A 20,810-nucleotide genomic window follows, 5' to 3' on the forward strand; every position below is an offset into this window, starting at 1 on the left:
CGACCTCCCTCCCCCCCGGCAGCCTCTCATCTGTCCTCACTTCTGTGCGTCTCGTCTCGCTCTCCCTCCGAAGGCATTTCCGACTACATCACGCGGTGCAAGCAGGCCATCGGGAAGTTCGAGTCCCTCGTCCACCAGATCCATAAGAACGCGGACGACATTGCCTCCAGGCTCACGCTGATCGAGTCCATCAACCTCTTCAAGTACCCGGTGCCCAAGAGCGAGGAGGAGCTCCCAGGTGGGCCCGCGGCTCGTCTCCTCGATTGTGGGAGGGATGCAAGCACCGTTCTGGTCGTGACTAGGAGCCCACGCGCGCGCACACACAAGCGCACGCGCGCACACACGCACACACACAAGCGCACGCGCACACACACGCACACAAAGCATTTATTCCATGAATGGAATGAAACCATTCTAACAATCGCACCCACGTACCTGAAGGGATGGATCATGGGTAGTTCTTAGGGGCTCACGTTACTTGCTCAACAAGCCGCCCTAGAAAAGCAGGCTGCCCACAGGCGTGACCGCTGCCTGCTGTGCGCCGACGTCGCGTGGACGTGCCACGCTGCCACTTAGTGTGGCGTCGGTTCTGCCCCCCTGACGTCGGTGTGGACCTGCTTTCCGCTGCGGGTCACGGTGAGGCTGCGTCTGTCGTTTCCGAGGGAGACGGCCGCTGGGGGGTGCTCCCTGACGGTGCCTCCCACAGGCGTGAAGGAGTTCTTCGAGCACATTGACCGGGAGAGGACCAAGGACGTGGACTACATGGTGCGGTGGTACCTGGCCATCGGGCCGCTGCTGACCAAGGTCGAGGGCCTGGTCATCCACACCAACACGGGCAAGGCGCCCAAGCTGGCCTCCTACTACGAGTACTGGGAGAACCGGGTCTACGAGGTGCTGACCAAGCTCATCCTCAAGTGAGCGCTCCCGCCTGTGCTGAGGACGAGGCGGGGTGGGAATCGTGTGCGTGTCTGAACAGTTGGCGGGGGGGGGCCTGCAGGTACCGAGGGGAACCCGCTCTGTAACTCGTAAAACGTGTGAAATGTGCCAGAAAAGCCGGGTGTGACCACGCTCAGCCCAGCTCTCCCTGGCACCCCAGAGGGCTGCTTTCTCAGCCTTTCCCCGCGGCTGCCTGTTGGCTGTTTGCTCGCGAGCGCTGCGTCTCTTAATCACCCTCCTAGGAACTTGCAGTCCTTCAACTCCCTCATCCTGGGGGGCACCCCTTTGTTCCAAACGGAGACCATTCTGACGGCTCCGGAGATCATCCTGCACCCCAGCGCCAACGAGATCGACAAGATGTGCGTCCACTGCGCCCGCAACTGCGTGGAGGTCACCCGGGTGAGCAGGCCGGGTCCTGGGTGGGGGTGGGCCCGCCCCGCCCCGCCCCGCCCCGCCCCGCCCCGCCCCGCCCCGCCCCGCCCCGCCCCGCCCCGCCCCGCCGCCCGCCGCCTGCCGCCCGCCGCCGCCGCGCCGCTGCGGCGCGTTCCCGAGGGGCCGAGCACTCAGGGTCCCCCCACCCCCATCTTTGTCCAGACCCTTCTAGTCTCTTCCTGGCCCCCCGCTGTGGAGCTCTAGACTGTGGAGCATCCAAAGGCTCCATCCGGCCCCCCTTTCTCCCCTCCTTCCTCTGCTCTCCGCACATCGTGACCAGTTCTGTGGCTTTAACACCCCCCCCCCCCCCCGCGCCACCCCGTGAGTAAACACGCACACTAAGGAACAGTGTAGCTTACCCGCACGTCCCTGGCCTCAGGGCTCCTGTCATTGCTGGAAGCAAAGTGAGCCAGAGTTAGAGGAGGGCTCCGTGGCCGCCTCCCGAGGGGGATGGTAGCACAGGCACCACCGAGAGGAGGTGGAGGCCCAGCCACGCGCCGCGAGGAGAGAGCCCGGCCCGTGGGGCCGCGGGAGCTCGCAGCGCCGGCGTCAGCGTGTTGGTGGCAGCCGTGGCTTGGTGGTTGCTCCCACCGCACAGCCCTCTGGGACACATCCTGGTTTGCTGTTAGGGACCAGCCTTCATCAAAAGAAGCGGGAGGACCCGGGCCTGTGGCTCAGTGGTTAGGCGCCCACCATGAACCGAGGGGTCACCGGTTCGATCCCCATCGGGGCACATGCCTGGGTGGCGAGTCCAGAGCCCCAGTAGGGGGTGTGCAGGAGGCAGCTGATCAGTGTTTCTCTCTCATTGCTTTTCTGTTTCTGTCCCTCTCCCTTCCTCTTCTTCTAAAGTCATTAAAAACATCGAAAATAAATCAGTAAATGGAAGTGTGAGGGAACCTTGACAAGAAGCAGAAACATGCCGAACAGATTTGGCCCTGGCCCATTTGGCCCTGGGGATGGAGTGTCAGCCTGCGGACCGAAGGGTCCCAGGTTCGAATCCGGTCAAGGGCACGTCCCTCCATTGCAGGCTTGATTCCCTGGCTCTGGTCCTGGGCGCGTGTAGGAGGCAACTCATTGCTGTGTCTCTCTCACATCGATGTTTCTTTCTCTCACTCTCTCCCCTCCCTCCCACTCTCTCTAAAAATCAATAGAAAAATAGTCTCAGGTGAGAATTAACAAAAGCAAGCAAACGAACAGATTTTTCCAGGACACTGGGGGGGTCGGTTTACCTGACTTTGTGTTTCTTTACTTGTCAGTAAGGAAAGGAATGTTTTAGTCATCCGTCCCATAGAAATGGGTGGCCATTGTTATTTAAAAAGTTAGCCCTTTTTGCACAACAAACCACTGCCAATCTAACATGCTAGCTATTTATTTAGCTCAGGCTTCCGCAGGCTGGGTTGGGCTGAGTCCTCCTTCTCTCTGGCCTGTCCTCCCTCACACGCCCGATTGGCTGGGGCCCCTAGCTCTCCAGTGTGTGGCTTGTCACCAGCTAGTGCAATAGCTCTCCAGTGTGTGGCTTGTCACCAGCTAGTGCAATAGCTCTCCAGTGTGTGGCTTGTCACCAGCTAGTGCAATAGCTCTCCAGTGTGTGGCTTGTCACCAGCTAGTGCAATAGCTCTCCAGTGTGTGGCTTGTCACCAGCTAGTGCAATAGCTCTGTGTGTGGCTTGTCACCAGCTAGTGCAATAGCTCTCCAGTGTGTGGCTTGTCACCAGCTAGTGCAATAGCTCTGTGTGTGGCTTGTCACCAGCTAGTGCAATAGCTCTCCAGTGTGTGGCTTGTCACCAGCTAGTGCAATAGCTCTCCAGTGTGTGGCTTGTCACCAGCTAGTGCAATAGCTCTGTGTGTGGCTTGTCACCAGCTAGTGCAATAGCTCTGTGTGTGGCTTGTCACCAGCTAGTGCAATAGCTCTCCAGTGTGTGGCTTGTCACCAGCTAGTGCAGTAGCTCGGTCTCATTCAAGAGCTCGGGTGGGAGCTGCCCAGCTCCTGGAGTGCTTGGCCGGGCACTCGCATGAGCCCTCTAGTCCTCTTGGTGGTCACATCGCAGGCTGGTGGGTGGGAAGATGGTGGGAGGATCCAAGAATGGTGGTGCTTTTGGCAATTGAGCACAATTTATTAAGGATAACGTGATTTTTAAAAAAATATATATTTTATTGATTTTTTACAGAGGAAGGGAGAGGGAGAGGGAGAGAGAGCTAGAAACATCGATGAGAGAGAGACATCGACCAGCTGCCTCCTGCACACCCCCCACTGGGGATGTGCCCACAACCAATGTACATGCCCTTGACCGGAATCGAACCTGGGACCCCTCAGTCCGCAGACCGACGCTCTATCCACTGAGCCAAACCGGTTTCGGCGATAACGTGATTTTCATTGCAAGCAAGAAGTACTGCGGTGTGCTAATAGATGCACAGGCAGCAGAATGGATGCTGAAGTACCGTCTCTCCCGTTATTCTTATTTCCCCAGAACTTTGTTCGCTGGATGAATGGCAGCTGCATAGAGTGCCCCCCGCAGAAGGGGGAGGAGGAGGAAGTGGTGACCGTCACCTTCTACAGCGACATCTCCCTGAACCCGCAGATCATCGAGCAGGCGCTCATGATCCCGCAGAACGTGCACCGGCTCCTGGTGAACCTCACCAAGTACCTGCAGAAGTGGAAGAAGTACCGGCCCCTCTGGAAGCTGGACAAGGCCATCGTGATGGAGAAGTTCGCCGCCAAGAAGCCCCCGTGCGTGGCCTACGACGAGAAGCTGCAGTTCTACACCCGGATCGCCCAGGAGGTGATGCGCCAGCCCTTGGTCAAGGAGGAGCATTGCGTGCGGCTGCAGCTGGGGCCGCTGGCGCACACGGTGCAGGAGAGCGCCAAGGCCTGGGTCACGTCGCTCGGGAAGCTGCTCAACGACTCGGCCCGGGAGGAGCTGCACAGCCTCCACGAGGAGATGGAGGTAGAGCGTGGGGGCCACGCGCCCCGTGAGGGCCAGGCCTCGTTTGGGACCGTTTCCCCTGTTCCTTAGTGTCCTTCAGACTCGCTTTTCCTTTTTTAGTCTCCACCTGAGGATATTGGTTCCATTGGTTTTTAGAGAGAGTGGAAGGGAGGCGGGGGGTGGGGGGGAGAGAAACATCGATGTGAGAGAGACACATCGATTGGTTGCCTCCCACGTCAGGGATCAAGCCTACATCCAAGTGCCCTTGAGTGGCATGGAACCCGGCACCCTTTAGTCCTCAGGCCGACGCTCTACCCACTGAGCCAAACCGGCCGGGGCCGAACTCTCTGTTACAGACCCTGGGCAAAAACCTGAAGAAGAGCCCCGGGACCCTGGAGGATCTCAAGTTTGTCCTCGCGACGATTGCAGAAGTGAGAAGCAAATCCCTGATCATGGAGCTGAGGTACAGGGACGTCCAGGAGCGGTACCGCACCATGGCCATGTACAACCTGCACGTGAGCGAGATGCGCGCTTGACCTCTGAGGCCTCTTCAGAGACCCCTCCCCTCGGCGCTGCCGTAGATTTGTGGGTGACTTGACGTGATAGAATGTACACGGAAGGCCCCCCCGCAGTTACTCGGGTTTATGGAAGCTCAGAGTCAGTTTCTCGGTCTCGCACGGCTCCGATAACGTCAGCATCCACATTGCTGACGGCTCTGAGTGCCTTCCCGGCGCAGTAGCCCTGGGCTGACCGCGGGAGACCCTCTCATCAGGAAGATGCGCACCAGGCAAAATTTACATTTTTTTAATGACAGTAGAAATCCTCGGTTTTGCCTTTTGCTTTCTTCCCTCTGTCAAGTGAAATGGTTTCAAACCCTCTGTCCTACAACCTTGGGTGGTCTCTTCCACGGTTCCCGCCGCCCTTGGTATCAGCCAGGTCATGCGTGTCCTCGTCTCCTGTTATTTCTGAGCACGTGCTGGACATTGTGCTGGCCCACAGATTGCAGAAAACGCTGGAGGCTGCATGCAGGGGCCTCGGGGGGCGTGGTCTCAGGGGGCGTGGTCTCAGAAGGGGCGTGTTTTTGCTCTGACAGCTCAACTGGATGCATTAGCAAGCCAGGGCCACCGTGTCTTTTTTTTTTTTAAAATATATTTTATTGATTTTTACAGAGAGGAAGGGAGAGGGGGAGAGAGCTAGAAACATCGATGAGAGAGAAACATCGATCAGCTGCCTCCTGCACACCCCCTACTGCGGATGTGCCCGCAACGAAGGTATATGTCCTTGACCAGAATCGAACCTGGGACCTTCCAGTCGCAGACCGACGCTCTGTCCACTGAGCCACACCGGTTTCGGCTGGGGCCACCGTGTCTTAATCAGAGATAATGTTGATCTGAAGCTGGTTTTCAGTTTACGAAGCTCTTATCTCTCTAAGTTATCTGTCTCTCCTTCTATGTCAACTACTTATTTTTAAAAATTACCCTGAGTTTATTTTAATGACAAAAGTATAATTTTTAATATAAATATAACTTTTATCATTCCAACAGCTGTGTTGTTGGTTCTAGTGCGTAAAGTCGCTGGGCAGTAGCTTTGACCACACATTTCGCTTCCAAATGCTGACCATTTATAGTTCGTTCTGTCTTTATTTTGTTTTAATTCTTCTTCTCATTATGTTACCAGCCCTCCAGTGCAGAGAAAGAGCTGGTGGACAGGATCGAGAGCATGTGGCAGGACCTGTTTACCAACTCGGTGAATGTGGAGCACGCTCTCGGCAGCATCAAGAGGACCTTCACGGAGGTATCGTCCCGTTTGTGCTTCCCGAGGCGCGGCCACGGGGGAGCCTCCGCGGGGTCGAGTGAAGGCCGCCCCGCTTTCCTCAGATCACTCGGGGCGAGATAATGAACTTCAGGCAGCAGATCGAGGATTTTGCGAAACGGTTTTACCTCGAAGGCCCCGGCTCGGTGGGTGAAGATCTGGATAGCGGTAAGAAGCGTCTCGTTGGTCCTCCCCAGGTCTTTGAGTTGAGTTCGCTTTCCTTGGCAACGTCAGGGGGAGATGGGATGGAGCGGTGGCTCTTAACCTTGCCCGTACCGGGTTCACCTGGGGAATCTGGGAAAACCTCTGATGCTGGGCCGGTCCTGACTGCCTGACCCCATTGTTCTGGGGGCGGGGGTGCTGGTCACGTTGAAAAGCTCCCGGGGGGGGGCTTCTGAGGCCCCTGCCAGGCTGGGACCCTGGAGCGGAAGGGAGCACGCCGAGCAGGCAGAGTTCTAAGGGGAGGGACTGGCCGGTGAAATGGCCCTGGTGTTAGTTACAGTCAAGGTGAGAGGAAGTCGGTGATTCCCAATGGGTCTTCCCTGATGGCGCCCGTGGGTGAAGCGATGGGGTACGTGCCTCGTGCATGACTTGCCCTCCGGTCTGCAGCCCTAACATTCTCTGCCCCCCCCCCCCCCCCCGTTACTCCCTCACTAGGCATGGACCTCTTGGGCAGCTTTGAGAGAGAGCTGGGGCGGCACGAGAAGAACCGCCAGGAGCTGGCCAACGCGGAGAAGCTCTTCGACCTCCCGATCACCATGTACCCAGAGCTGCTGAAGGTGCAGAAGGAGATGACGGGGCTGCGGATGATCTACGAGCTCTATGAGTCGCTGAAGGTGAGGCCGCCGATGGGCCGGGGCCCGGGTCCCAGACGCTCTCGCTCGGCTCTCGGGCAGACGCACGAGGAGACTGCCGACGGGGTTTCCCTTTGGGGTGATGAGAAAGTTCTGGAACTAGATGTGGGGATGTTCTTGATGTCACTGACTGGCTCAGTTAAAAATGGCTAAAAGGGCCCTGGCCGGTGTGGCTCAGTGGTTGAGTTTTGACCCACGCACCAAGAGGTCACGGCTGGGTTCCAGGTCGGGTGCCACTGCCTTCGTGTTTCCAAGGGGGCCGCTGACGGCCGCCCCCACCCCCCCGCCCCCCCAGGTGGCGAAGGAAGAGTGGTCCCAGACGCTCTGGATCAACCTGAACGTGCAGTTCCTGCAGGAGGGCATCGAGGGCTTCCTGCGCTCCCTGCGCAAGTTCCCGCGGATGGTCCGCAACCTGGCCGTGGCCTTCCACCTGGAAGCGAAGATGAAGGCGTTCAAGGACTCCATCCCGCTGCTGCTGGACCTGAAGCACGAGGCGCTGCGGGACAGGTGCGTGGGGCCTCGGGCAGCCTCTGCGCAGGCGGAGCTCCGGGTTCAGGGTTGGTCTCTGCGGAGATGTGATGGCCGAGGGCGAGGGCTCAGCGGCGCAGCAGACAGAGGCGAGCATGTTTCTGTGAACTTCCTGTAAGATGATCCATCACAGGATTCCCCGTGTCAAACAGAAAGCCATCTGTCAGGTGTGGTGTCCTTTGCACTTTCTTCATCCAAAGGTGTTTTTTTTTTAAAAATAGCCAGGGGGCGAGGTCAGCGCCATCCAGGGAAACACGCCACCCGCATAAATAACTCCACGTTTTCTGGCAGCCCCTGGGCTTTGGGGAGCAGTCCCAGCGACGTCCTCGTATTTCAGAATCCCGTCCCCAGCCGCGCTCGCCATGGGACCGTCCTGGGACTTCAGGGGGCGGGAGTAAACCCAGCACCACACTCGGGCAGCGGAGTGTGACGTCCATCCGTTTCAGGCACTGGAAAGAGCTCATGGAAAAGACAGGCGTGTATTTCGAGATGACCGAGACGTTCACCCTGGAGAACATGTTTGCCATGGAGCTTGACAAGCACGCGGATGTTCTCAACGAGATCGTCACGGCAGCCATCAAGGAGATCGCCATCGAGAAGGTGGGGCTGCTCCCGGGGAGGGCCCGTCGGGGAGGGAGAGGAGTCGCCGCTGCACAGCGCTGCTTGCGCCAGAACTAGAGCGTGGGCCACGAGGGAATATGCTTACCTGTATGGAGTCCTCGCCAGAGAGGCCGGCACCTCCATGACACGCCTCTGCTTATTCTGAAACCATCCCAGACCCCGGGCTGAGGGGGGACCCCGGGCAGGCTCGGGGGCTGCGTTGGGCTGGGTCCTGTTTGCTTTCCGCTTCCGGGCCGAGCCGCCCCCCTCCCCCTTGTTCCCGGCAGGCCGTGAAGGAGATCCTGGACACGTGGGAGAACATGAAGTTCTCCGTGGTCAAGTACTTCAAGGGCACCCAGGAGCGCGGCTACATCTTGGGGTCCGTGGACGAGATCATCCAGTGCCTCGACGACAACACGTTCAACCTGCAGAGCATCTCGGGCAGCCGCTTCGTGGGGCCCTTCCTGCAGACGGTGCACAAGTGGGAGAAGACGCTCTCGCTCATCGGCGAGGTCATCGAGGTGAGGCCGGCGGGGGGGGTGGTGGGAGCCCGGCAGGGGAGCGGGCCCACCGCTGCTGGTGGGGTGCAGCGGGTGTTTCCTTTGCTGGTTAAATGGTTCTAAGGGACACGGCATGCACATCCCACAAACTCCCGGGCTGGGGAGGGGGTGCCCCATGCACCTTGCGGCCGGGCGCCCGGGCCACGGTCACGTTGTGCGCGCAGATCTGGATGCTGGTGCAGAGGAAGTGGATGTACCTGGAGAGCATCTTCATCGGAGGGGACATCCGCTCGCAGCTGCCGGAGGAGGCGAAGAAGTTCGACAACATCGACAAAGTGTTTAAAAGGGCAAGTGGCAGAGGGGCTCGAGCCGCCCCGCACTTCCATGTGGGGTCCCGTCCGCTCACAGCCTCCAGATGCTTCCCGTCACTGTGTGACCTCCATCTGCCCCACGCAAACCCTGTCTGAGCTGTAGCTGCTGGCCTGTGGCTCTTCTGAGTCCTTACTTATTTTTATTATAAAAGTCACACTTGCTTTAAAAAAGCAAACTGGGAAATGTAGGAAAGATGCATCTTCCACAGTCCTCCCCATAGTGCCATCCCCTGAACGTGGCCACTTGTATGTCACATTTAAAAATAACTTCTTCTATGTAGGTAGGTTTAGGAAGCAATTACAGGTGGCATTTTATGTAATTTTATGTCATAATTTAGGATATATAATAAGGAGACTTGTGTTTTATACCACGAAACTGAGGGAGTGTTTTAATGCCTTTCTCCACGGGCGTGGCTTGACGTTCGCTGATTATTGTCCAGTGACGGGACATCTTGTGAGAACCGGATTCTTTGTGTTCGTCGGTAACTCGCAGGCTGTGCCTGACGCGTTCCCACGTTCAGGGTGAACGCCTGGCAGCAGGTGTCGAAGGGAAACTGCCCCTGAGAGTTGGCCTCCCCAGAGGCCGTGGTTCCTGGGGTGTGTGGGTCTCTCTCTGTCGAGCCCGGGCGCAGGCAAGTGTCTGACCTCTGTCCTCTGACCTTGTCCAGATCATGGCCGAGACCTTGAAAGACCCCGTGATCAAGAGATGCTGCGAGGCCCCGAACCGCCTCCCCGACCTGCAGCACATCAGCGAGGGCCTGGAGAAGTGCCAGAAGAGCCTCAACGACTACCTGGACTCCAAGCGCAACGCCTTCCCCCGGTTCTTCTTCATCTCCGACGACGAGCTGCTCAGCATCCTGGGCAGCAGCGACCCGCTCTGCGTCCAGGAGCACATGATCAAGGTCGGCCAGGCCTCCGAGGGGGGGGCAGGGGGGTCCCTGCGTGGGCTCGGTCCTGCGTTTGTTTTCCCCGAGTTCCCTTCACACTGTAGTTCAGCCCAGAGGTTTGAGACGCTGCCCGGTGTATACGTTAGGCCCTAAAAGCTCCTTTTCCCGGGGCCTGGGGATTCTGATGAATGGCAGCGGCGCCGGTGGCGAGCGGCAGGTGTGGCGTGCCGGCCTCGCGCACGGTCTGGCGCGGTCCTCCCAGCCTCTTCTGTCAGGGCCGTTGCTGTGCTTGTTCCGCAGAGAGGAGCAGCAGCTGCCCACGTGACCCAGTGGGTCTCATTCTTCAGCCCTCGGGCGTTTCGGCCCCTGGCTCTCCCTCTGCTGTGTTCAGCTCGTACATGTGTCCACATACCTCTCCATACCAGCACGTACTCCAGAACCTCCGATGACAGAGGGAGTCTGTCTCCTCTTTCTTTGTATTCTTACTCCTCCGCTGAGAATGTTTTCCCATTGATTTTTAGAGAGAGTGGAAGGAGGGAGAAGGGGGAGAGGGAGAGGGAGAGAAACATGGATGTGAGAGAGACACAGCGATTGGTGCAGAAACGGATGCCCTGATCCGGGCTGGGGATCGAGCCTGCGACCGAGGTATATGCCCTTGACCGGGAATCAAACCTGTGACCCTTCAGTCTGAGGCTCTAACCACTGAGCGACTGGCTGGGGCTCTTTATTTTACTGCAGACCTTTGCACGGCGCAGGACAAACGGCAGCACCCGTGTGCGTGCATCTGTCCTGTGAACGGACGTTTGGGCGAAGGTCGTGCGTTTCGTGTGCCCCCCCCAGGCTGCTCTTGGGCCGCAGAGCTGGCGCCGTGTCACGGGGCGCTCCCGTTGTGTTGCAGATGTATGACAACATAGCGGCGCTGAGGTTCAACGACGGGGACAGCGGGGAGAAGCTGGTGTCCGCCATGATCTCCGCAGAAGGGGAGGTCATGGAGTTCCGCAAGACCGTGCGGGCCGAGGGGCGCGTGGAGGACTGGATGACGGCGGTTTTGAACGAGATGCGCAGAACCAACCGGCTCATCACCAAAGAGGCCATTTTTAGATACTGTGAGGACAGAAGCAGGTACGGCCACGGCGACCGCGTGTCCCCTCATCACAGTGAGCGTCAGATGGATTCACGCTAAGGGCTGGGGGTGGATTGACTGACGTTGCAAATTTCCCGACCACAGGGCAGTTAGCTCTTGTGAGCGGATAGGAGGTCCTCGTACATTAGGGCTCTATCCGTCCAGCTGTTAGTTTGTGGGCCCTGGCTCTGGGCTCAGCACTGTCCGAGATGACGTTCAAAAGCTGACCTGGACCGGCACCACCCCCTTGCGGAGCAGTGACCGCTGGGCGTGTCGTCTCACGCTCCCAGTCCTGGGAGTTTGAAGCCGCGTTGGTTTCATCTGCGCCATCACTGCCCTCCTCCAGGGCGGCGCTGTGCCCGGTGCTTGGCTGGCGGACAAGAAGGGATGCAGCCTGATGAATTGAGAAATGGCCACGCCACCCCTTTCTGCACCCAAAGACCCCCCTCCCCCTTGGCATGCATGTGTTGGCCTGGTATCTCCCCATCTTTTTATTTATTTGTTTGTTTATATTTATTTGTTTTTTAAAAATATATTTCTATGTATTTCCAAGAGGAAGGGAGAGGGAGAGAGAGAAGCATCAATGATGAGAATCATGGACCGGCTGCCTCCTGCACACCCCACACGAGATAGAGCCCACACCCGGGCATGTGCCCTGACCGGGAATCGAACTGTGACCTCCTGGTTCATAGGCCGATGCTCAACCACTGAACCACACCGGCCGGGCTTCCTGTCTTGCCAGGAGAGCTTTGCCACCGTGTACTTGCCTGAATCTTGCCCTTTGCCGGCCCTGGTCCCGATCCATGAGAGGAAGGCCTCCTGGGGGAGCTGTGCCGGGTGCCGGCGGCAGCGGTCTGAGCGCGGCTGCTCTCCGCAGGGTGGACTGGATGCTGCTGTACCAGGGCATGGTGGTGCTGGCCGCCTGCCAGGTGTGGTGGACCTGGGAGGTGGAGGACGTCTTCCAGCAGGTGCAGGCGGGCGAGAAGCACGCCATGAAGAGCTACGGCCGGAAGATGCACCGGCAGATCGACGAGCTGGTCACGCGCATCACCATGCAGCTGGGCAAGAACGACCGCAAGAAGTACAACACGGTGCTCATCATCGACGTGCACGCCCGCGACATCGTGGACTCGTTCATCAGGGGCAGGTGGGCCCCCGGCGCCGGCGCCTCCACGGGGCCTTTGCGTCTCCCCTCTCGCCGTCTCTCCTGCCCCTGGGTGTCCGCCTCCCGTTCCCCACCTCCGGCTCCCTCTCCGCTCACCCGCTCCGTCTCGCCTCCCAGCATCCTCGAGGCCCAGGAGTTCGAGTGGGAAAGCCAGCTGCGCTTTTACTGGGACCGCGAGCCGGACGAGCTGAACATCCGCCAGTGCACGGGCACCTTCGGCTACGGCTACGAGTACATGGGGCTGAACGGGCGGCTGGTCATCACGCCCCTCACCGACCGCATTTACCTGACGCTGACGCAGGTGACCGGCCAGCGGCGGGCGGTGGGCTCCTGTGGTCGCCGTTGCCCGTGGGCCTGTGTTTTTCCTACGCGTGGCCGTGGTGATGGTGACCGAGCCCTGGGCTGCCAGTGTCCTCCCCAGGGTTCATGTCCGGTGGAGCCTCAGAATGCGGCCTTACTTAGAAACAGGGTCCGTGCAGACTTAGTGCTAAGGGGCTGGGACGAGAACATCCTGGGTCAGGGCCCGATCCAGTGCCTGGTGTCCGTGTGAGAAGCGGGAGGGCACGCGATGCGGGAGGAGGGTGTGGGGTGGAGGCAGGGAGGCGCCGACGCAGCCACGGCGGGGCGCTCGGAGCCAGCAGAGCGAAGGCAGACCTTCCTCGCGTTGCTGCGGGCGAGGACCTGCCACCCCCGCGTCTCAGGCGTCGGTGCTGAACGGGGAAGCGACACGTTTCCTCGCAGGAATCAGACAACACGTGTTCTGCGTTTGGCTTCTAGGCGCTGTCCATGTATCTGGGTGGAGCTCCTGCCGGCCCCGCAGGCACTGGCAAAACCGAGACCACCAAGGACCTGGCCAAAGCCCTGGGCTTGCTCTGTGTTGTCACCAACTGCGGCGAAGGCATGGACTACAAAGTAAGGCCTTGGCGCCCTCCCGGTGCCATCTCGTTGGGCAGAGAGGGCGGGTGGGCTCGGCGGGAAGGCGCTCCGCCCACGCACTTCCATGCCGTGGCGTGGGGCCGCGGGCGGCGCAGGAGAAAACCTTGTGCTGCCGCAGTCTCGGGACTGGCCCGGCTCTGCTTTGGCAGCAGCATGTGGAGCAGGTGTCTTGGGCTTCGGTGCCCGGCAGAGGCAGGTAGATGCTGATGACGGCAGCTGGCAGGCCGTAGAGCAGGGTGAGGACTGTGGCCCACAGCTCAGGCTAAGGGGCCACCGGCCGGCTCTGGTTCCTGGGAGCCAGTTGGAGAAGTGGACCCAGTGTTGCTAGGTTTTCCAGAATTTGAAGAACACTCCAGAAACCTGAGTTTCCCATCACAGTTCTTAGTTTGTCAAGTCCTGTGAGTGGGGGCTGGCCGCGGGGGGCCTCAGAAGTCTTGCCAGAAAGATCCCTGAGTGGGCGGCCAGCGGCTGCTTCCCTGTCCCTCTGGGAGTGCCCATCGCGTGCCACCCACCACGTTAAAGGTGAGCCCCCTTGTCCTGACCTTGTCCTGACCTTGTCCCTCTCCAGGCCGTCGGCAAGATCTTCTCCGGCCTTGCTCAGTGTGGGGCCTGGGGCTGCTTCGACGAGTTTAACCGGATCGACGCTTCTGTGCTGTCCGTCATCTCATCTCAGATCCAGACGATCCGGAACGCCCTGATGCACCAGCTCACCACGTTCCAGGTGAGCAGCGGGGCCAGGCCGCACTCCCGGGCGATACTGCGGGGCCACTGTGATGGCGTCAGACAGGCTTTCCCCGACCCAGCGTCGGTGGGTTTTGTTTCCTAAACGGACAGGGTTGGGTTTCCCCAAACTGAAGACTAAGGAATATTCTGGGAGCTTGTTGTAGGCAAGCAGAGCAGCGCTCTCGGTACGTGATGCTGTGTAAGGGGGAGGCCGTCCTCGGGGCCCTTCGCGTCCCAGAGCGATGGCTCACAGGTGACCGTTCAGCCAGTCCACACGTCCTCAGGAGGAATGTCCTCAGGAGGAATGGCCGTGGACGGGAAACGCTGACTTCCTGCCCCAGGCTGCGCTCCTGCCCCAGGCTGCGCTCCTCCCCCACCTCTCAGGGGAGAGAGCCTTGATTCAGGTCAGCCTGGGCCGGCCGAGGCTTGTCCCCAGACACAGGCCCCAAGCACAGGACACCTGGTGCCCAGGGACTCGGATAGGCTCACAGCCCCACCAGCCTCCTTTCCCCTGCGGTGGGCAGGCCGGACGCCCGACCCCCTCTCCTGTCCTCCAGTTCGAAGGGCAGGAGATCTCGCTGGACTCGCGCATGGGCATCTTTATCACCATGAACCCCGGCTACGCGGGCCGCACGGAGCTGCCCGAGTCGGTGAAGGCGCTCTTCAGGCCCGTGGTGGTGATCGTGCCCGACCTGCAGCAGATCTGCGAGATCATGCTCTTCTCCGAGGGCTTCCTCGCGGCCAAGGTGAGCTGCCCCCACCCCACCCCTGTGCGCGAGGAGGCGGAGGGGGAGAGAGAGACATCAGTGATGAGAGTCATCGATTGGCTGCCTCCTGCACACCCCTCACGGGGATGGAGCCCACAACCCGGCACCTCCTGGTTCATGGGTCGGCACTCAGCTCCGGGCCACGCCGCCCGGGTGTCCTTTGAGCCAGCCCCTGACGTGCCGCAGTGAGGAGGAGGGGCCCGCTAGTGTCCTGCAGAGGCGGCCCTGCCTGCCTGCAGGGAGCTTTCACGTGGACGCTGTGCGTCACTTCCTTCCTTGATTGTTCCCGATCTTTCCCCGCAGACTCTGGCCAAGAAGATGACGGTTCTGTACAAGCTGGCGCGGGAGCAGCTCTCCAAGCAGCATCACTACGACTTCGGGCTCCGAGCCCTGAAGTCGGTGCTGGTCATGGCGGGCGAGCTGAAGAGAGGCTCTTCCGAGCTGAAGGAGGTGGGCGCGCGTGTGCCCAGCGCCGGGCGGCGGTGACGGGCCAGGCGGCTCAGTTTCGGTCTTAGCTGCCGTGCCATTTGCTTTCCGGCCTTGATGTGGCCTGTCTGCTTCTAATTGGCCTGATGGCTGTAAGGTCAAGTTCAGGGTCTCCCAGAACCTAAGTGTGTGAGGCGTCCTGTGGGGTGTGCAGGGTGGCGGGTGCAGGCTGGGACCCGCAGCTCTTCGAGGCATGGACATGCGTGTTGCCCCCTTTGCGGTTACGCGAGAGGTGCGGCTGGGTTTTTTACGTGGAGCTGACCTGGAGGCAGTTGGTCAGCGCCGGCCTGTGCCCTGGGGAAGCGCTTTGTGTCTGTCCTGCAGCGGCACACTTGCTTTGCGGTGTGAAACGCACCCGCGTTCTGTAAGAGGGCTCCTAGACCAGCCCCGGGCCTTTGGGAAACACCCCGAGACGTCCGTGTTTCCTTCCGCCAGGACGTGGTGCTGATGCGGGCGCTTCGCGACATGAACCTGCCCAAGTTCGTCTTTGAGGACGTCCCTCTGTTCCTCGGCCTGATCTCCGACCTGTTTCCCGGGCTGGACTGCCCACGTGTCCGCTACCCCAGCTTCAACGACGCGGTCGAGCAAGTGTTCGAGGAGAACGGCTTCGTGGTCCTGCCGGTCCAGGTAGAGGGCTGACCCCAGAGCTCCCGGCTCCTTCCTTTCTCTGTCATTTCCTTGGAGTTGTGGCCAAATACAGATACCATCGAAGGTGTCCTCTGAGCCACTCTCAGTGTCCAGTCCGCGACCCTGGGCACATCCCCTCCAGGCCGTTTCATCTTCCCGACTGCAGCTCTGTCATTAAACAGTGACTCCCCGTCCTCCCCGCCCCGGGACCCGCCATCTACCTCCTGTCTATGAGTCTGCCCCCTCAGCTCCTCCTCTCAGCGCAGTCACACGATCTGTGTCCTCCCATGTCTGCTGTGTTTCCTTGGCATGATGCCCCATGGTGCATTCATGCTCCCGGGTGTGAGGGCTTCCTTCCTTATTAAGGTGAACAGAATCCCATGGTGTGGAGGGACCACCGTCCAGGTTTTTTGGTTTTGGGTTTTTTGGGGCATAATGTCATCAGAGAACTTAAGTATTTTGTTTGGGATCCAACCATCTAATGTTCTCTCCCAGCCCACCGCCCCCGACCCCGAATCACACTTACCAAGAAATTAAAGTGGCCTTGCTGTAGGGACACAGAGGGATGAGTGGGTGCCGGCGGGAGGAGCGGCTGGGGAGAGTGGCCGGTGAGTGCAGGGTCCTCTGAGGAGGTGGTGAGAGTGCACGTGTAACGGTCTCAGCCTGGGGACGCACTGAGCACCACTGAGTTGTACACTGTTATCGGATGAATTGTATGGTGTGTGAGTCATAGCTCAATGGAGCTATTGAAAGAAAATGTGTTTTAACCCAGCTGCGAACTTGGTCCCCCAGGTGGATAAAGTTATTCAGATGTACGAGACCATGTTAACCCGCCACACGACGATGGTGGTGGGGCCCACGGGAGGGGGCAAGTCCGTGGTCATCAACACCCTGTGTCAGGCGCAGACCAAGTGAGTATGCCCTGCGGGGCCTGGCGGCGGGGCGGGGCCTGGCGGCGGGGCGGGGCCTGGCGGCGGGGCGGGGCCTGGCGGCGGGGCCTTCCTGCTGCTGTCCTTCATTGCGCTCTGATCTTCGGAAGGTTAAATTTGTCCCAAACACCCCTTTAAAGTCATCGCACCTCCCTGCCTCACTGTGGTTCATTGAACATGTCTTAGAAGGTGAACCAGTGACTCTCGTGCATCAGACTGAAGGGCTGTTTGTGAGGGAGTATTTCACAGACTCTCTTGTGAGGCTGTTCCAAGGTCACTTACGTCCTGTTCTCTTGGTGTCAGGTGACTCTTGGAGTCAGCAGGCCTCCCAGCGTTAGAAACACTTAGGGCCTCAGGGTGACCAGAGAGTCCCCGCCCCACAGGCCTCATCGCCGCCAGCCCTGCAGGGGCCACGCCGCTGGCGGGAAAGTGACCTCGCACTCCTAAGGTCACTTTTTACAAGGTCATGACCTGCGGCGTGATGTCTCCTTGCCAAATGGGCGTTCTCGCCGCTCCCTGTGTCCTAAGCGGGAGCTGGAGGCTAGAAGGACACGCAGCAGGACCCAGGCTGAGCCTGTCATCTTTGTGACCCTCACCCTCCTCGCTGGTCTGAAACCTAACGAGCGACGTCACTTCTCACATCGTCTCGTGTTTCTTACGAGGGAACCAGAGCGCAGTGGCTTCCTGACTGTGAGCGGGCCGTGCCCAGCATCCTGCATGTCACTCCTCAGTTATCGTTGTTAGATCCCTTACAGGGCAAGCACACGTGTGTGTGCACGTGAGCCTCCCCTGGTCCCCGGAAGGCGCAGCGGGACTTCCCTTGTGCTGGGGCCGTGGCTCTGGTGGAAGGTGGTTGCCTCTACGGAGTGGGAGCCGGGGAGAGCGTGGACCGCGTTTTATCAGAGCGCCTAGTCCCGACGCGCTCAGCCCTCCCGAGGCCTCTCCTCTGACTTAGGCTGGGCCTCACGACCAAGCTGTACATCCTGAACCCCAAGGCCGTGAGCGTCATCGAGCTCTACGGCATCCTGGACCCCAGCACCCGCGACTGGACGGACGGCGTGCTGTCCAACATCTTCAGGGAGATCAACAAGCCGACGGACAAGAAGGAGCGGAAGTGCGTCTCTGGGGAGGGACGCTCCCCGGGGCCCCAGGGCTGGGAGCTGCTGGACCCCGGGCTCGGGCTCACGTCTGGTCGGTGGCTGCAGGTACATCTTGTTCGACGGCGATGTGGACGCGCTGTGGGTGGAGAACATGAATTCCGTGATGGACGACAACAAGCTGCTGACGCTGGCCAACGGCGAGCGCATCCGGCTGCAGGCGCACTGTGCCCTGCTCTTCGAGGCAAGTGACAGACATCGCTTTGGACAGAAGTCTTGCTGTTCATCGAAGTGGGACAGGCTAGGTGATGGCAGAAGCTCAGACCGTGCGGGGAGTGCGTGCTGAGCACTCTGTGCCCCGGCCCCTCCCTCACCCTCTGCACTGCGTCCCAGCCGCGGCTGCTGCTCACGCTTGCGCCTTCTTTTTATGGGGGATTGTTGTTTGTTAATCCTCACCGGAGGATATTTTTTCCACTGACTTTTTTTAGGGAGAGTGGAAGGGAGGGGAGAGACAGAGAGAGAAACATTGATGTGAGAGAGTCACATCGATTGGTTGCCTCCCACACATGCCTCCACCCAAGGCCAGGGAGCCTGCAACTTAGGAATATGCGCTTGACCAGAATCGAACCCGGGACCCTTCAGTCCAAGGGCAGATGCTCTGACCCCTGGGCAGAACCTACCAGGTAGGGCACACACGTGTTTCTTCTGACGGGTCCTCTGGTGCCTGTACGTACACACTTAGCCAGCTCTTCTTCCTCTGTCAGCTTCACTTCACATAACCACCTGCTGAGACACTGCCAGCCCCGGTGTCACGCTGTGGCCTGGGCCTTACCCCCTCTGAGCCTGTGTCACGCTGTGGCCTGGGCCTTGCCCCCTCTGAGCCGGTGTCACGCTGTGGCCTGGGCCTTGCCCCCTGTGAGCCTGTGTCACGCTGTGGCCTGGGCCTTGCCCCCTCTGAGCCCGTGTCACGCTGTGGCCTGGGCCTTGCCCCCTCTGAGCCTGTGTCACGCTGTGGCCTGGGCCTTGCCCCCTCTGAGCCGGTGTCACGCTGTGGCCTGGGCCTTGCCCCCTCTGAGCCGGTGTCACGCTGTGGCCTGGGCCTTGCCCCCTCTGAGCCGGTGTCACGCTGTGGCCTGGGCCTTGCCCCCTCTGAGCCTGTGTCACGCTGTGGCCTGGGCCTTGCCCCCTGTGAGCCGGTGTCACGCTGTGGGCCTGGGCCTTGCCCCCTCTGAGCCGGTGTCACGCTGTGGCCTGGGCCTTGCCCCCTCTGAGCCGGTGTCACGCTGTGGCCTGGGCCTTGCCCCCGCTGTAGCCGGGCCGTCCCAGCTGTCTGTGCAGCGTTGTCCTGGGGCAGAGAGAACCGCGTCTGTGTTGGTGGAAGGAGGCCATGGGGGTGAATATTGCTGCTCTGATGCGTACTTACTGCGTCTTATACTACCCAACGTCAACTAGGTTAAAGGAAACAAAAAAAGACTAAAAAGTAAGCGCTCCACAGCACTGTCTGTTTCTTGGTGGTGGGGTTTGGGACTAAGCTATTTTCCTCTTTATGCTTTTTTTATTTTTGTCAGATATTCCCAGCCTATTAACTTCCACATTAATCTTACAGTAACAACATTTTAGCAGGTGCTGCATCGGTGACCTTCATCTTCCCACGGTAACCCTAAGTGCTGGGCGGGAGCGCGTGTGGCTTTCGCAGCCGTGAAGCCCGGCCAGGCCGAGGCTTGTCCGCACGCAGCCCCGCTGTTTGCAGCTGCAGACGAGCGCCCCCTCCCCCCCCTCCTCCAGGTGGGAGACTTGCAGTACGCCTCCCCGGCGACCGTGTCCCGCTGCGGAATGGTCTACGTGGACCCCAAGAACCTGAAGTACCAGCCCTACTGGAAGAAGTGGGTTCAGCAAATACAGAACAAGGTGCAGCCACCTCTCACGCGAGCTTCTGTCGCTGGCTGTGGGGGCTGGCGGGGCTCGCATAGCCCAGGAGGGTGTACTGAAGGCCATGACCTTGACGGGGACCTGTTCATGATCTTATGCACTGAGTGTTACCAATAAGTTAGGTGAAAACGTGGAACACGCTTCGTGGTTTCCAGACAGCTCTCAGCCCGGGAGGTGGGGAGTGACTGCGCATCTAGCCCGGGGCTTGATGCGTTTTCTCTTTCCTGTGAGGGCCCCAGGCCAGTATTTTAGACTTGGGGGGTCGGATGGTTCCTCTGTGACTACTCAGCTCTGCCGGTGGGCATGAAAGTGGCCACAGTGCGTGAACGGGCAGAGCCACGGGCCACTGTGCGTGCCCATCGTGGACTACGGCCGCTCGATGACCCGGCCTCGTCACTTGAGCTCTGAGAGAACGAGCCCCTGTTCTGCCGGACGGGACCTGTTCTCCCGCCTCCTCCCGGAGCCCTTGAGAACGCCTGGGACTCTGCCCCCCGCAGGCGGAGCAGGGCGACCTGCAGAACCTCTTTGAGAAGTACGTGCCCTACCTCATCGACGTGATCGTGGAGGGCATCGTGGACGGGAGGCAGGGAGAGAAGCTGAAGATGATCGTCCCGCAGACGGACCTGAACATGGTGAGGCCCAGCCCGCGGCGGGCGACCAGCACCGCAGGCCGGGACGGGGAGGCACAGCACTTCCTCGTGGTCCTGGCGAGACGGGCTGCTCCGTCTGAGCCCGGACGGTGGGTGATGTGTTCCCATCTCTCAGGGGCCTGGGGCCCCAGGTCCGTGGCCGGAGCTGGGTGTGGGGGGATGTCCACGCTGACCCGGCACCTTCCTGTGCACCAGGTGACCCAGCTGACCAGGATGCTGGACGCGTTCCTCGAAGGGGAGATCGAGGACCCCGACCTGCTGGAGTGCTTCTTCCTGGAGGCGCTGTACTGCTCGCTGGGCGCCTGCCTGCTGGACTTCGGCCGCGTCCGGTTCGACGAGTGCACCAAGCGCCTCGCCTCCCTGCCTTCTGCCGAGCTGGATGGCGTGTGGGCCCGACCCGGGGAGCTGCCAGGTAGGACCCGGTCGCCTGCTTACCTGTCTCTCTCCCCACCCAACCCAGCAGCAGCTCCTCGGGGGACCAGGGCTGCCCGCCCGCGGCTGCATCCCAGGGAGGGGCGCAGCAGGTCTCTGTGCA

At 60.1% G+C, this 20,810-nt stretch overlaps 1 protein-coding gene across 1 annotated transcript in view; it reads left to right on the top strand.

Annotated features, from left to right (window-relative positions):
* The window catches only part of DNAH10 (dynein axonemal heavy chain 10), a 56,569-nt gene that overhangs the window by 8,021 nt on the left and 27,738 nt on the right, over nt 1-20,810 (top strand). Inside the window, exons 11-37 of the mRNA XM_079762385.1 lie at nt 74-238; nt 707-914; nt 1,179-1,335; nt 3,836-4,312; nt 4,648-4,806; nt 5,969-6,085; nt 6,169-6,271; nt 6,761-6,939; nt 7,253-7,464; nt 7,932-8,085; nt 8,373-8,606; nt 8,810-8,932; nt 9,625-9,858; nt 10,742-10,965; nt 11,844-12,113; nt 12,249-12,432; nt 12,909-13,043; nt 13,636-13,788; nt 14,348-14,536; nt 14,861-15,007; nt 15,479-15,670; nt 16,463-16,581; nt 17,555-17,713; nt 17,805-17,940; nt 19,482-19,604; nt 20,123-20,257; nt 20,471-20,687. Of these exons, the coding sequence (XP_079618511.1) occupies nt 74-238; nt 707-914; nt 1,179-1,335; nt 3,836-4,312; nt 4,648-4,806; nt 5,969-6,085; nt 6,169-6,271; nt 6,761-6,939; nt 7,253-7,464; nt 7,932-8,085; nt 8,373-8,606; nt 8,810-8,932; nt 9,625-9,858; nt 10,742-10,965; nt 11,844-12,113; nt 12,249-12,432; nt 12,909-13,043; nt 13,636-13,788; nt 14,348-14,536; nt 14,861-15,007; nt 15,479-15,670; nt 16,463-16,581; nt 17,555-17,713; nt 17,805-17,940; nt 19,482-19,604; nt 20,123-20,257; nt 20,471-20,687 (4,905 nt within the window). The remainder of the gene's footprint in view (nt 1-73; nt 239-706; nt 915-1,178; nt 1,336-3,835; nt 4,313-4,647; nt 4,807-5,968; nt 6,086-6,168; nt 6,272-6,760; nt 6,940-7,252; nt 7,465-7,931; nt 8,086-8,372; nt 8,607-8,809; nt 8,933-9,624; nt 9,859-10,741; nt 10,966-11,843; nt 12,114-12,248; nt 12,433-12,908; nt 13,044-13,635; nt 13,789-14,347; nt 14,537-14,860; nt 15,008-15,478; nt 15,671-16,462; nt 16,582-17,554; nt 17,714-17,804; nt 17,941-19,481; nt 19,605-20,122; nt 20,258-20,470; nt 20,688-20,810) is intronic.

This window comes from Cnephaeus nilssonii, assembly GCF_951640355.1.
Source record: "Cnephaeus nilssonii genome assembly, chromosome: 22".
Lineage (NCBI taxonomy): Eukaryota > Metazoa > Chordata > Mammalia > Chiroptera > Vespertilionidae > Cnephaeus > Cnephaeus nilssonii.